Source organism: Camelus bactrianus, chromosome 21, assembly GCF_048773025.1.
Source record: "Camelus bactrianus isolate YW-2024 breed Bactrian camel chromosome 21, ASM4877302v1, whole genome shotgun sequence".
NCBI classification, from domain to species: domain Eukaryota; kingdom Metazoa; phylum Chordata; class Mammalia; order Artiodactyla; family Camelidae; genus Camelus; species Camelus bactrianus.
This window is the reverse complement of record NC_133559.1, coordinates 10,514,582-10,530,281: the sequence shown is the minus strand read 5'-3', so window position 1 is coordinate 10,530,281 and position 15,700 is coordinate 10,514,582. Positions and strand designations below refer to the sequence as shown.

The 15,700-nt window shown below is 42.4% G+C and overlaps 2 protein-coding genes across 2 annotated transcripts in view; one reads left to right on the top strand and one right to left on the bottom strand.

The window, feature by feature from the left end:
- Positions 1 to 15,700, top strand: part of LOC105069494 (olfactory receptor 10J1) — a 233,722-nt gene that overhangs the window by 205,226 nt on the left and 12,796 nt on the right. The window lies entirely within an intron of this gene.
- FCER1A (Fc epsilon receptor Ia) lies at positions 836 to 6,529 on the bottom strand. The gene is made up of 5 exons (XM_010955613.3): positions 6,399 to 6,529; positions 5,972 to 5,992; positions 4,589 to 4,843; positions 2,722 to 2,976; positions 836 to 1,274 (listed from the first exon to the last, which is right to left on the bottom strand). Exons 1-5 carry the CDS (start codon positions 6,460 to 6,462, stop codon positions 1,105 to 1,107), a joined length of 765 nt encoding a protein of 254 aa, XP_010953915.2. The 5' UTR covers positions 6,463 to 6,529; the 3' UTR covers positions 836 to 1,104.

The window sequence follows — 15,700 nt, the reverse complement described above, 5'->3', positions numbered from 1 at the left end:
TAATTAAGCACTCAAAACCTAAGTTTCTTTGTCCTGTCAGTTCCACCCAAATGTATCATTTCTTTGTCTAAAAAGTATAAAAGGTACCAGATACCTATATTTAAAAGAAGAAAAAAAGCTTTAATAATTTCTCTCTGCTCTATGGCCCAAAAACATCCTTTGGAGAAAATGGGACTTGTCAGTCTCATGGATATTGACAGATTTTCTCCCTAGTTCACTTCCTCCTTATGTTGTTAATTGTTCAAAAATGTAAGTGAACTGTAGGCACTCTGATCTCTCATTGACTGCTGTGAACCCATGGTCAGCACTGACAGTGCGTTGCCTCTCTTTCCTAGTGCTCTCCCCAAGCCCTCAGCACAGCTGTCTCCAGGACCAGAGGGTGGGTGGGGATGAGAGAGTGAAAACTGGGTCTCTGTCTGAGATCTTATTCAGTCCTGGACTGTTTTCAGAATGAGAGTTACGATTATCTGCTGGAGTTTCTCAAAGATGCCTAGTTCAGGTGCTGCAAGAGGATATGCAAGATTCAAATTTGGGAGATCTTAGAGGAGTGAGTCTTAGACCAAGCCTCCTCCCCAGAGTCCTGTGGCTCAAGCCTGCCCCAGATTCTGCCAAGAACTAGAAGTTCATGGAGAGTAAGTGGAAGAGAGAGTACAAAATGATCAACTTCACCAGCATCCTACTGTGTCTTCTCATGTCTAGCTCAGACTTGCTTACAATGGAAAGAACATTGTAAGAGAGAACATTTGTGATCTAGAACCTCATGGTTCTTGCCTCTAGAAGCAAAAAAGGAAACTAGCAAGCCTCAGATGCTTAGAAGCATCATGTTACGGGGTTTTATTCTTTTTTATTCAAGTTGTACATCTTTTTTTTACAGACGCTAATAAATGAGTCTATTCATTCTTTTACTTATTTAACTGATGTTTATTGAGGAATTACCAGGTTGGGTTGGTTTAATGAAGCAGTTCTGTGAAGCCTTGAGCACTTCCTGTGTAACTTGTGAGCTGTGTTTGACAGTTGAGAAGCCATTGCTAATGCCAGAAAGAAATTGTCATTGCAGATATTTCTTGAGCTGTGACATCAGTTGTCTGGGGGATCTGGTTTAGGTCATGTACCCATAAATTTGTTGCCTTTCCTGGTCCTCTTCATCTTCAGCAGAAATGTGAACTGCCGTTGGGTCGAGATCAACAAACCTGTGTCCACAGCAAACAGAATCACCACCAACAATGGGATAAGAAATTGTAGCAAGTGGTTGCTTTGGTCATCTGTAAGACGATCTAGATGCAACAAGAAACAGAACTTGTATTAGGAACTGAAAATTGAGGTCCAGGGCTTCATCCTCCCTAAGAGAAGGCCTGGCATGGTCCTTCATCTGCTAGCATGTTAACGGGATCCATCCAGGAGCAGAGAAAAACACTCATGAGTTGGAGTTCCTCAGGCTGTGCCCCCTGGAGCCCTAGGGAGTCCTGAGTATCTCCCCACAGCCCCTGCCTAACAGCTTGTCTAGCCACCATGCCCAAGGGGGAAGGTCATAGGAAAGATGACCCCTTTCCTGGAGCTGGCAGGACCAACGTCCACATAGGATTTGGAGGGAGAAGGCAGACAGAGTGAGGGCAGGGGTCCCCAGTGTCTTATTTCTCAGTGTTGTCATTGATGGCATGTCTGTGGGGTGAAATGAAGATTCTGGACTAGATCATATTTAAGTTGCCTTCCAATTCTCTTTTGTTACTCTATTTACAAAGTACTGATTTTTGTGATTATTCTAGAATCACAGAGCCCCAGTATATTACAGCCGGAAGTTACTTAGAGATCACCTAGACCAGAGGGTCTCAGCGCTGCCTAGACATTACCAGTACCTGAAAGAGTTTTAAAAATACAGGTGCCCAGGCCTTGCTCCAAACCAGTTAAATCAGAATCTCAAGAGATGATATAAAGACATATATATATATATATTTAGTTCCCCAGTGATTCTAATGGAGTCTAGTCCAAGAGCTTTATTTTACAGATAAGGACACTGGAAGTCCAGCAACGGCTAAACAGCACTTGGGTCTCAAATTAATTAACGGAGGATTACCATTAGAGCTTAATTCTGGCTTCTGGTTTCATGGTTTTTTAGATATTAGTATAAGCAAAGTCTGTCAAGCAAAAAGTCTCATTTCCTCATCGCGAGGCAGATATTTCAAAGGCTCCGTCTTTTACATGAAGTTTGGAAAGGGCAGTTTTCTTTGGCTGCGAGGCAGGCCACCTGCCTATTCTTCCCCCACCAAGCCCTCTCTCTCATCTCCCAGTGCCCAAGCTCTCAGCCGATTGACTTGTCAGTTTCTTTGCAGCCCTCGTAGGCTAGAATAGACTCTTCAAGTTCTTTACAGCCCTTGTTCCTTCAACTTTGACACTCCCTTTCAAGTTGATAAATATGTTTCTTCCAAGGAGCCACAGATGACTTTGCTTAGGTGGGATTTAACAGTTTACAAATCCATTTCACAAGTATTACCACATTTGGTACTCATAGAAATTCCATAATGTGAGCAAGCAGTACTACTGCCATTGAGCAGATAAGGAATCTAAGACAGAGATATACTATACCCCTGGTCTTCTCATTGCAAGTCTAGTGGACTTTCCAAGGAATCACGGCTGCCCCCAGTCTACAGCTGCAATCACTTTAGGCTCAGATGTTCTTTCTTTTTCCTCTCTTATGGACTCCTTCCCTTTCCTTTACCAGCTCACCTTTTACTGTAATGTTGAGGGCATTGGAGATATAGCGTATCTTCCAAACTGTGCCCTTGCAGTAATAGGTGCCACTGTCTTCTGTTGTGGCATTGACGATGGAGAAGTTGTAGTTCTCATACCAGTACTGGAGGGCTTCGCCATCCTTGTAGTAGATCACCTTGTAGACATCCCGATTCCTCCAGCCGAGGCACCTGAGCAAGAGGGACTCACCCTTCGTCACCACTTCAGCGGAGGCCTGAAGGAGCAGCCAGTCTGAATAGCATCCATTATGTTATTTAACGATGAATGAACAGATAAATAAAATAAAAGAGATCATGCATAGAGTGCGTGTCAGAAACCTTTGTTTATCATTAACCCATTTCTGGACTCATAAGGTCAAGAAAAAGGAGACACAAAATAATGCTTTGAGCCTGTCTTCTACGTCGATAAATCCTCTCTCCTCCTAAAAAATAACTCTAGAGTCACAACATCTCTGACATTTCTGGTGAGCCCATCCTTGGAAGATCTGAAACCCATCATCCCTTTCAGCTGCATTGTTGCATTCTAGTCGCTAAGAGGGAAATAAATCTACTCTGCCTGGGGAGTCTTAGCCTAGAAGAGTGTCTGTTTTGTCCTAACTTCACAGGGGCTGCCCATTAATTAATTTCTATTTATCATAGTCAGCCCCAAAACTTCCCCAGAACATGTGTCACAATTTTAATTAATTACTTCTGTAATTATTGATTTGACGTCCTTTTGCTCAGTTGGCTCTATGCTTCAGAGGTCAGGGCCGTGTCTGTTCCTTACATCATATCTCCAATGCCTAAAACAAAACCTAGGAATTGGTGGGTTCTCAACAAATATTTGTCAGTAATGAGTCAGTAACATGTAACAGTCAGGTGGTTTGGCTAATGTCATTTTAAGAATTGAAAAGCATTCACCACAGGGGAAATTGTGAACGGAAATGTGGCTAGGTTGTGCAAGCATGTTTTATTTAGGAGGAATCCTGGAGGATTTTTCTAGAATCTGCTCCAAGGAAATAAGGAAGCTATTTTACACGGCTTCAGTCTGTATTTGGAATTTGCACGTGGATGTTGAAGCACCTCTTTTCACTCCAAAGAAAAAATACAAAATATGTTGATACTCTAAAATATATTTATGTTGAAAAAATACAAAGCAAAGTATAAACATGCCCTAGCCATTCAAATGAAATCAGTACTTTGTTCATTCAGCACTTACTGACTAAACCACACGTGCCTGAGCATGTGGCGTTGCTTGTTGGCCGTAGGAAAGTGATACAGATGAAGCAAACGTAAGGTTTGTTCCTAAGTAAAAGTAGAGGACGTGAGGAACGTGCAGAGCTGTCTTTCGAAATGAAGAGGACGCATGACTGGGACATTGTGCTGTACACCAGAAATTGACACCCTGTAACTGACTCTACTTCAATTTAAATAAAGAAAGAAATAAACAAACAAACAAAATGAAGACTTAATATTCAGATCGCTACACAGGGGAATTGCAGAGCAAATCTTTAAATCAAACCTTTTGATGCTATTTCACATACACGGTTCTTTGCAGTGTTCCCGTTTCCAACCTGCCATTTGACCATAAAACAATAAAACATACTTCTGCACCTATGTAGACAAGACAGACGTAGAAGAAATAGAGTAGAGGAATAACTTTGGGAGGTTGCCAGAATATTGAGAGAAGGCAGAAGGGTGGGCAGGAGGAGTGGAGGCAGAAGTAGAGAAATGCACAGGTCTTGAGAGACCCTGAGTCCCACCGTGGTGCCTTAACCCTAGGAATGACTTGCTTTCTCCCCGTCTTCAGACAGGCCATTCCTCACAGGAGAGAAAAAGTATTTCCATGTAGCCCTGGAACTTACCACTGATGACCTCTAGGTACACAGGTTCACTTATGGTCCTTTTTTGGCTTTTACATCTGTATTGCCCACTGTCCTCGGCTTTTGCATCTATGATGTCCCAACTTGAAGTGGTCTTTGGCAAAGTGGTTTTGTTGTGGGTCCACGTAATGGGGCCATCTTCAAGAGAATTGTTCACCGTACACGTAAGAAGCACATTCTCTCCTCTGAATATTCTAGTCCATGGGGGATTCAAGGACACTGTAGATTTCCAGATGGCTTTGAGAAGACCAAATTGTGCGAAGAGATGTAGAAGAGGGGAAAAAATCTTTGAAAACAGTCCAGGCTCCAAAGTACAGACATACCAATAGTCAGACAATCAGTGGTCAGCCTACCCTTAAACAGTTAAATAAGAAACTGTCCTGATTGCTAGGATTAAAGGAAGGAGGAAGGGTGTTGTGGCCCCAGAGAGCCCCCCAGCTAAGGAGAAATATAGGACACAAATGCAGGATATTAAAAACAACAACAAACAAATTTGCTATGTGATGTAGCATAGCTTACTCTAGTTCTCTTGATTTCTATTTCAGTATCTGTAAATGAGGACTGCAATCTCTTTTCAGGCAGAGATGATGTCTGTGGTGTTTAACCATAGCTCAGCACAATGACTACTACATAGTAAGTGTTCATTAAATATTTACTGAGTGGATGAATGGGTGAATAATGGATGAATAAAGGTATTGGACAAGATGAAATAGAAGGTCTCTCCCAGCTCTAAATTTTTATGACTGTTTAATTGCGAGTGAATATGGAATGAAAAATACATGTCAATTCTGGGAGGTAGTGAGAAGCATCAAGAGGATCAGTCTTAAAAGGCTTTCAGGAACAAAGAGATGTGGTACAAATTTGAACAGAAATTTAGGAAGTGGTAAGATGGTGATGAGGAAGAGATGATGCACTCAAAAGAGAACTAGACTTGGATCCAAGGGACTTATATCAGAATCCAGCTCTTTGTTAGCTGTGTAAACTTTAGCAAATCACTTAATCTGGGTTTTAGCATCCTCAGTGATAAAATGGCAATAATAATAATAACAGTGCTGATGATGTAGGAATTGAATGAGGTTATGTGAGAGTGGCTGGAAGAGAGGCTGAGACCCAGATGTTCAACAGACATGATTGTAGGCGTGAAAGAGTCAAGGGTGACTTGACAGGATGAACTGACAAGTGAGAAGCTTTTGAATGGGGGAAAAGAAGGAAGACAGGACAAGGTGGACATGGGAAGCAGGTTGGACGAGGAAGAGCAGATTAATCATCATTAGAACATAGAGATGATGGATGAAGAGGAACAGTGAAGGGAGAGCCAGTCCCAGACACACTGAAATGCTAAGGAAATAAGGACAGGGGACTCACCTGCTGACATGCCATCGGAAGCTGCAAAAGTCCAGAGAGGATAAGTTAGTGTCTATCCCCAGCCTTCCAGGACTGCTGAAGACTGGGCTCAGCGTATGATGATGAAATCTACGTCCATGGAGGTTTAAGGCCAACCATCTTTTCAGGAGTCCAACCCAGGAAGACAAGGAGCTTCTCTCTCTCCTCTGTCCTTCCTCCCTCACCCTTTGGGAGATGCCAGAGAGATCGCAAGGACCGGACTTTCAGTCTGGCTTCCCCCTTAGGTGGTGCCCAGCCCCATTTCCTCAGCTCTCCAGCTTGTCTTCACCACAGAATCCCTGGGAAATGCCCCATGGTTTGCACATGGCCTAGAAAAAGTCACCACTGAAACTGTCCACATTCCCACCCCAGCCACCCCCTCCAGGAGGGGTACCTGAGCTCTACTTACAGAAGAGCAGCAAAACCATCCACAGCAAGGCAGGGACTCCCATGGGAGGAGGCATTTTCCCCATGGCTCCCAGGTGCCAACTGGGCTGGAGAGCTAGGGCTTTAGAATAGATTTGAAACTGAAAAGGAGAAGGAAACATTCTCTGTATCATATCTGGTTAACTGATCAGCTACGCTTAGGTTTGCTTCCTTCTCTGGAGATAATATTCAGAGTGATGCTTAATGGGGCAGTTTTTTTTTTTTATTGAGTTATAGTCAGTTTACAATGTGTCAATTTCTGGTGTACAGCACAGTTTTTCAGTCATATGTGCGTATACATGTATTCATTTTCATATTTTTCACTGTGAGCTACTACAAGATCTTGAATATATTTCCCTGTGCTATACAGTGTAAACTTGTTTATCTATATATACCTGTCAGTATCTATAAATCTCGAACTCCCAGTCTGTCCCTACCCACCCGCCTCCCCCCTGGCAATCAGAATTTTGTATTCTATGTCTCTGAGTCTGTTTCTGTTTTATATTTAAGTTCATTTGTCTTTTTTTTTTTTTTTTTTTTAGATTCCACATACAAGTGATCTTATATGGTATTTTTCTTTCTCTTTTTGGCTAACTTCACTTAGAATGACACTCTCCAGGGACATCCATGTTGCTGCAAATGATATGTTGTTGTTGTTTTTATGGCTGAGTAGTATTCCATTATATAAATATACCACAGCTTCTTTGTCCAGTCATCTGTCAGTGGACATATAGGTTATTTCCATGTCTTGGCTAATGTAAATAGTGCTGCTATGAACATTGGGGTGCAGGTGTCTTGTTGAATTAGGGTTCCTTCTGGATATACGTGGGGCAGTTTTATATTTACCCCCTTACTGCACTGTCCATCTCACCTCTATATACACACCTAGAGTCCAGCCGGGGAGAGACGTAGGGTTAAGCACGCAGTCACAGGGCTCTCTGAAACTGTCCGTCAATGTACAGCTATTTAGCTTGCAACTTAGAAAAGTGGGATGCAGGGGAAAGCAGAATGAAACAACAACAGTTAATCATTCAGCACCTAACAGATGCCAGGTGTTATGCTGAATACATTTGATACTTCATTCATTTCACACAATGATCCTATGAAGTAGGTATCATTGTTATCTACATTTTATAGACAGGAAAATTGGAGCTGAGAGAGGTAAAGTGACTTGTCTTAGGGCACTCCCTGGTAAATGGCTAATTTGGGATTCAGACATTTAAAAATCTAACCCCAGAGTAAAACTTACTCTTGATGATATGTTGTTTAAGCCTGTCCACAAGCACGGCCCAGCCACTGCTGGAATTCTGTTGAAGTTCTCCAGAGCTACCAGCCCTCCTGTTACCTAAGTTCCTGCTGCTCCGTTAGTCCACAAATGCACAAAATTTTCACCTGCTTTCCTGATGATCCACTCTCTGTTCAGCGAAAATGGAAATTTTTCAGAGACTCCCTCTCTCCTGTGTGGTCCTGATGGGCCAGCACAGGAAGGCAGATGTTAAACCATAACTTTACAGGGATCTAGGTCATAGAACTTATTTTCTTTCCCAGCTTTTGTGCATTTTTATGTTTCTAATCTTCCAGATGATCACCCTTTCTCCTTTAAATCCACATCAGTTCTCCTCCCTCCAGGACCCCTTTGATTAATTCTTCTGTTTTTTAACTCTAGGTCAGGGCTGGTCACCTTCTTCCAGGATTTGGTGTCGATGATGATACTGGAGATAATAACCCTGTCAATATCTATAGTGGTTTTCCATTTACAAACTTTTTTTCACATGTGGTGTTAGTATTTGATCCTTGCCAAAACCCTGAAATAGGCAGAGACAGTGCAGAGTAAGGGAGACCCCATTCTATCATGCTATGCTTTTCCTCCAGAGTGCTGAATTCAGTCTAGACCCGAATTAAACATAGAGCCACTGCACAGAACGATCTAACCAAAGCTTCCAGCTTCTAGGAAATTAGAGCCTGTGGGGCTACAGATTCACAAACAGAAAGTTTCAGATAAGAAAGATTGTGACTGGGCCCAGGTCATGCGATGTTTTTGTGACAGATCTTCAAAGAAAGCAGCAAGTTATTTTGAAAAGTGTACGTTGTTTAAGATCTGAATTCAGATACTCCTCGTATTTGTGTAATTAAGGTTTACCCGTAAAATAGAGACAATAATGGTATCTAGATCATGGCTTTATTATGAGGTTTGATAAGATAATGTGTGAAGCGTGTTACACAGACGGTATCTGGTGTGTAAAAGATGGTCAATTAACCTATCTTTCCTCTCCTTTATTACCATTATTTATTAAGGACTCTTAGAAACATGCATTTCAACTGAGTTATTTGATAACCAGTATTGTGTGCCACGGTAATTTATGTACACGATTTCACTCCTCGCCACAGTCACTCAGAAGAGAGCGTGATAATGAAAGAACAGAATGCAAAAACTTGTTCGATGGAGATGGCAGAGAGGAGGAGAAAGAAATGAGGAAAATGTAGTTTTCAAGGTGTTGTCAGAGGGCGATACATATTAGAATATACCAAGAGACCCTGAAAGAGACAAAGATAAATTCTGTTTCACCACTTTGTTGAGAATTTGTCCAGGGGACTTACCAGATTTTCTTTTCCCCTAGGACAGTGATTCTGCAAGGAAATTTAGTCCTTCAGAAACAAGCACTTTACTATGACTCAAATAGTCTATTTTAAAGCTTCCTCCTAAGACTTCACACTGTCCACACATTTCCTACTTCAACAGGAGGTGGACTGGAACCCATCGAGAGGTACCATTTCCTAGCTTGGAGAGTATAAGCTTTGGAGTTAGACTGGTGTCATTTGCTCCACCATCCTAAAGCTTCTCCTTCAGTGTACAGCACTGAAAAGAAGGTAGTGTTTTGGTAACAGTAATGGCAAAGATTTAGCAGATCCAACAAAAGCAGTTCATTCCAGCTTAAAAAAGAAACCGAACCACCCGTCCACCAAACCCTAAAACAACAACAGTAACAAAACCAGCAACGTCAGCATCAGGAAGAATAAACCATACCGTAATTCCCATAGTATACACTGCAGGTACCCAAAAAACAAAATGAGAATTCAGAAGGGACAAAAAAAAAAAAAGAAAAAAAAAACCGCTAAGATTAAACAATAGTTCCACTTCCCACTGGCATAACTGGTTGATGCACCAGTCAAATGCCACATATCCTTTATCTCATTTAAAAAAAAAGTTCTCCAAATTTTATATCCTCTAGCTGGGTGGAGTATGTATGCTGTTAATTTCTTGTGTCCTGCCTGTCAGTATCCAGAACATGTGCTCACTGGGGTCAGTACATTGTGTCTTAACCTCACTTCTTACTACAAGCTTTGAAGCTGGGTATTCATGTGTTCAACACTAATAGACAGCATGTCTGCCCCCACATTTTGACATTATTGGTTCTTGGAAACTTTATACCTCACTTTGTAGTGGTGAGGAAATGAAACTGAGTTGGCCCTACATGAACTATAGGGCCCATCTACTCTCAGATGTGCAGAGTAAAAGGCTTTTGACAGTGATTTGGGACATGATGGCAGAGGAAGGACCAGTCCACAGTGTGTCTGAGCCTTTGTGCCCTCCAAAATTGGGAAGCAGAAGAAAAGCCAATCTACTGGCTTTTCCCTGTTTTCCAGTATCAGGCAAGGTCTGTATAAAATTGGATATGAAATAATGAAAGAGCAAATAGCTGTCTGCTCATGGTGTGTATATCTGATAAATACTGATCTCTTTCCGAGGCCTGGTACAACGTTAAGTATGCAACACATCTTACCTACTTTGCTTCTCCCACCAACTTTACGTGGTTCAATAATGAGGAAACTAAAGCAACGAGAGGTTAAGTGACTTTTCCAAGAACATGCAGCTGCTAAGTGAAAAAGTTACGATGGAAATCTGGCCCAAGAGCCTACACTCATGACCACTTCCATATAATATGTATCCATATTCATCCAACCTACACATTGTACCTGAAGTGCACATGGGTTCATAGTCTCCATGCAAAAATTCCATGGATTCCAAGGATCCATAACCTGTCCACAAACAGGAAACCATTCATCTACTCCCGCCTCTAGAAACTCTAGAAATAGTATTCTACAGTTGTTTTTCTTGATTTTAGAAGATGACATCTCAGTCCGCAACCACTCAGTACCATTAGCAGTGTTGGCATATTAGGTTTGTATATTTCATAGGTGTGCCTGAAAAAGAAGAGAGAAGGATTCTTGTCTTTTTACTCTAGATTTTTAGGGCCAGGAGGAAATCAGCTCCTGCCGCCTTGAACAGGAGTCTGTTCAGGAAAGAGTACTCCATAGCTGGTGTTGCCTGCCTGGGGAGTTTTCACAGTTAAGTCAGTGGCTTTAAAACTTTGTAAATTTCTCATCTTGATTTGAATGTTTACCTGCTTTGCGCGGACCCAAGAGAAATAAACGGAATCTCCTAGGACTGCCAAAGTCAATGCCCTCAGGAAGAGATGGGGGTTCTGCATGCTAAAACCTTGGTTGTAGACAGAGAGTCTTCCCCCAAGAGAAGAAAATGAGACTCCAGGAAATAATCCCAATTTCCCTTCCATTTTTAGAGGCCAACTTCTTTCTATCATGGACTGGAGAATCAGTGGAATTCTTCACAGAAATAAGGATTTGAATGGAGACTAGGGGCAAAATGTATTTCCAACACCTGATTTTAATAACAAAATATGCTATTGCTCAAATTCAAAGGCGACCATACTATTTGGATACTACAAACTGATATAGCTAGAGCTAATATCCCAGAAACGGTTTATAGACAAATCTACCAGGTATCCAATTACAGATTGTCAGTCAGAGCCCCGAGGTCACAGGGCCTGGCTCAGGTGCATGGCCATATTCTGATTGCACGTAAAAATGCAATAAACTGGGAAAATTTTTCCTGACTAGTGTTAACAATTCTTGGGTAACCTCTAAGACTATAAAATACAAGGAAAATCCTTGAATAGGCCTCCTAAAATTCCTCTGGGCTAGACCACTGACTGAGCATAATCCATGCTGTTTCATAATGTATATTGTGAGCATCTGAGCCATCAAGCTACCTGTCTTGGAGATGTGAAACCAGCCACTCACCTTCCAGATGAGTCATCTTTGTGGCATCTTGTAGTTAGGGAACAGTCTGAACCATCAGGTGCACTCAGGCAAATTCACCATGACCTGTGCCTTATGAACACTGTTCTAGCCAGGAGACCCAGAGGGTCTCAGGCTGGTCTTCCTGCTTTCCACCAGATACATATGTTAAGTGCGCTGCTCTTTCCTTCAGAATGGGGAGAACAGAATTGCAAGCCTGCTGAGGAAGATTCCTAGGGGGAATGAATAAAATATTTTTTAATGCCAGACTATTATATTAAATTTTAAAAATTAAAAGAATAAAAATAAATTATTATCCTTACATATTTTAAAGAGATTATGTGTAAGGCTGATTAGGAGTTCAGGCTCTGAGCAGGCTGTGGAGTTTCTCAGCTCAGATCACTTACTGGCTATGAATGGGAAAGTGGGGCCCGAGAGGATGGCCGCGTCCCAGGTCTTGGTCTAGTCCCTGGGACTCGCCCCATCAAGTGTGGGTCCTTCGCTTCACACAGGAAAGAGGTCAAGAGCGAGCCATAGTGGAGTGAAAGTAGATTTATTCAGAGAGATGGATACTCCACAGACCTAGTGTGAACCATCTCAGAAGGCCGGAGAGGCTGTGAGGCGTGGGAGTAGGTAAAGTATTTACACACTCCACAGGCAGACTGTGGTCTGCCTCCCTCAGAAGGGAGAGCAGCCACGAGGTGTGGGGGTGCTTAGTTTTTATGGGCTCGGTTACCTCATATGCTAACAAGTGGGAGGATTATTCCAACTACTTTGGGGAAGGGGCAGGGATTCCCAGGAACTGGGCCACGGCCCTCTTTTTGACCTTTTATGGTCAGCCTTGGAACTGTCATGGTGCTTGTGGGTGTGTCATTTACCAAGCTAATATATTACAGTGAGCGTGTAATGAAGCTCAAGGTCTGCTGGAAGTCAAATCTCTCGCCATCTTGGGCCTCAAGGTCTACTGGGAATCTTCCCACCATCGTGGTGCTAACTGCCGTGTCATTCCTTGAATGGCTGTGCCCTGCCCCCTTCCTTCCTGTCTCAAGGCTCTTGGCAAGTTCCTCCATCTCTGTGCCTCTACCTCCTCTCTGGTAAAATGGAGATAGTAATAGTACTTGTCGAGAGTATTAAATGAGTTAATACAATGAAAGGTTTAGAACGGAGGCTGGCAGATAGTAAATGCTGTCTCTGACACTTACGACTGTTACTGAAATGGAGCAGGACCCTGCAGGGTCTCCCTGGAACAAATCCTTTTTGTCCTCCATTTCTCTTTTGTGGGAAATAGGCTTCATTCAGCCTCCTTGACCTTCCCCACATTCCAAAGGGTATGTTCAAACAGTGAAGATGCTAATCAGGGAAGGGAGGGGATGCAGAGACAAGGGAGGAGCAGTCAAGAAACAATAGCACAGCCTTGGGGCAGAGTCCTGGTTCCTCCTCAAGGAATATACATAACAGTGTCTTTGAGCTCTTCTGCAGGAACTAGGGCCCCACCCTGATTTTGAGCCACCTGCTTCTCCACCCACCAATCAGAAGAAAGTCACACACCCTGCAGCGCTCACCCGAGATTTTGCCTATAAATACGTTTCCCCCCAGAACTATTGGAGAGTTCAGGGTTTTCAAGCACAAGCCACCCATTTTCCCTGCTTGGCCCTGCAATAAACCTTTCTCTGCTCCAAACTCAGACGTTTTGGTTTGTGTGGGCTCACTGTGTGTTTTACTCAGTCGCATGATTATATTGTTAGGAGCCTTTGCACTTGAGAGCAGCAGAGAGAGAGACTCCTTCCCCATCTTCCTGGTCTGTCTATAAGAGAAAGAACTGGAAAGGCCACTGGTGGGTCCAGAGGGCAAAAGCTGTCCTCAAAGGGTGCAGCCTGGGTCACCCAGGAGCAGATGTACCGGGAGAGCAGACTACCTCACACTCACAGTTTAGGAGGGTGGAGGGGAGGAGTCGCTCTCTGGGGTGCTGAGATCACTCCAGATGCAGTTCTAGACGGAGAAACCCCAGTCTTGCAGAGTCAGCCCTCAAGCCATATGTACTAGGCCAGGTTTATTTTACGCTTCCTTACAGAATGACGCAGTTAAAAATGGAAACAACTTTCTCTTACAGGCATTCCTTTTAGGCTGTTAGCAGATAAGGACAGCAGGTCTTAGCCCAGCCAAGGACATTTGCATTTTAATAGGTAACTTTTGAAGCTAGCGGGAGTTGCCTGTTGCTTGTCTCAGTGATGGGTGTGCAGGATGCATTTTTAGCATTTGGTAGGCAGCCCCATGTCCTGTAATACCCAGGACAGCCTTGCATAACAAAGAATCCTTCTGCTTCTGCGATGCTTTCTGTTGTGGGGTTCGGCAGGCTGGTGCTCGGGCAGTAAAAGAATTTACCAAAGACAAAGGATGAAACTAGGAAAGAGATTTATTAGGTGCACTGCCACAGAGGACAGAGGGCCACACAGACAAGAGGTGCCGATGTGAGCTCTGAGGCTCGGTTACTGAGGCTTTTTATTGGGGAAGGTCACGCCAGGTAGCCAGGCACCACAAGGTGCAGGATTGGTCTCTGATTGGTTGGTGTTCAGATAATAGGGAAGGGAGGGGGTCCTGAAAGGGTAGGGCTGCAGGACTCTGGCGGGGGCTGTGACCTGTTCCTGCGGTCAGGCTTCCGGGCATTGTGTGGATGATCATTATCTCAGCTAAGGCAGGTATTATTAGGAGAGGAATGTTCTTTGTTATCTTTAAAGGGCAGCAGCTGGGCGTCTGAGGGGCCTCGGAGCAGGAATCTGCCAGGTATCTGTGGACCACACACTTGCAAATGTCCAGCCAGGTATTTTATAATTATCTGAGCCTTGAATATGACTGTTTGACAAATAAATGCGAAGTATTTTTACTTTTTTTATTTTCAAATATACTGGGTTTTGCAGGAAAGAAACTACTATATATAATGAGGGATGGTTATTCTTTGCTTTTCCTGGAAACAACGTCCTTGAATCGTTCACTGTTGCGCAGGCAGATCTCCGTTAGCTACACTATTCCTGATTATTGTATCACCCATACGTCACCGTCAGATCACACTGCGTACAGTTGTCACAGTCATCATGGGTATATTTTCTTACTATAAATATATTTCATTTTATTTCTTTTTTACATTAAGACTTGGAATTATATTGATTTTAAAAATATGTGTAAGTAAGAGAGGTGAATCCAGTTTCAGGTGCCTGAAACTTCCACAGTTTTGGGTATCCTTAAAAAATTGAATAGAAAATTATGAATGCCATACTAGATATTAAAATGACTATTTACGATAAAAAACAAATTTCTTCTGTGTAGCACAGGGAACTATATTCAGCGTCTTGTAATAACCTTTAATGAAAAAATATGAAAATGAATATATGTATATATATATGCATGACTGGGACATTATGTTTTATACCAGAAATTGATACATTATATCTGACTATACTTCAATTTTTAAAAAATGACTATTTAGAACAAGAAAACAAAGTACAACAAATTACAAAATATGAAAGCTGGAAAATGACATGAACGTTATAAAATCCAGAAATACTTTTCTTTTCCCACTTACTACCTACTCTTTGATCTCCCCTTCATTAGACAGTGATATTATAATACTGCTTTTTAGAGAGTGATGGGAAGGAAGAAATTTTCCTCTACCCCTCTGGGTGATCCAAGAATTCTTCTGGGTGATCTAAGAAGCAAATTGACATGAGACAGATTAACAGGAGAAAATCAAACAAAAGTTTAGTATCATGTATTTGCAAGGGAGGAACCCAAGAGAACTGAGGAGCTCACCAAAAGGGCCAGAGCCCTCACCTAGAATACCATCCTCAGCTAAAGACAAAAGAGGATGTGGAGGGTGGGGGGGTGGGGGTAGTCGGTTGTGGGAGGTTACCTGGAAAAGCACAGTAAGAAAGGATACAGTTGTTACAGATTCAAGTCATTGCCTTCTCCATTGATAAGACTTTCTAGAGATTTGGTCGTCCTCCTCTTCCAAGTACAGCTTGAGAGATACCTTACAGATGGAGATTTCTCTTATAAATGTAAATGTTTCTTACAAAAGGGTAACTCCTACTTGGTTTTCAATGTTTTTCCCATGTCAGCCGGTTTTTTTTTTTTTAGAAAATAACCAGCTTAAAATCATCAATATGGCAAAGAGACGTATTTTGGGGTGACAAA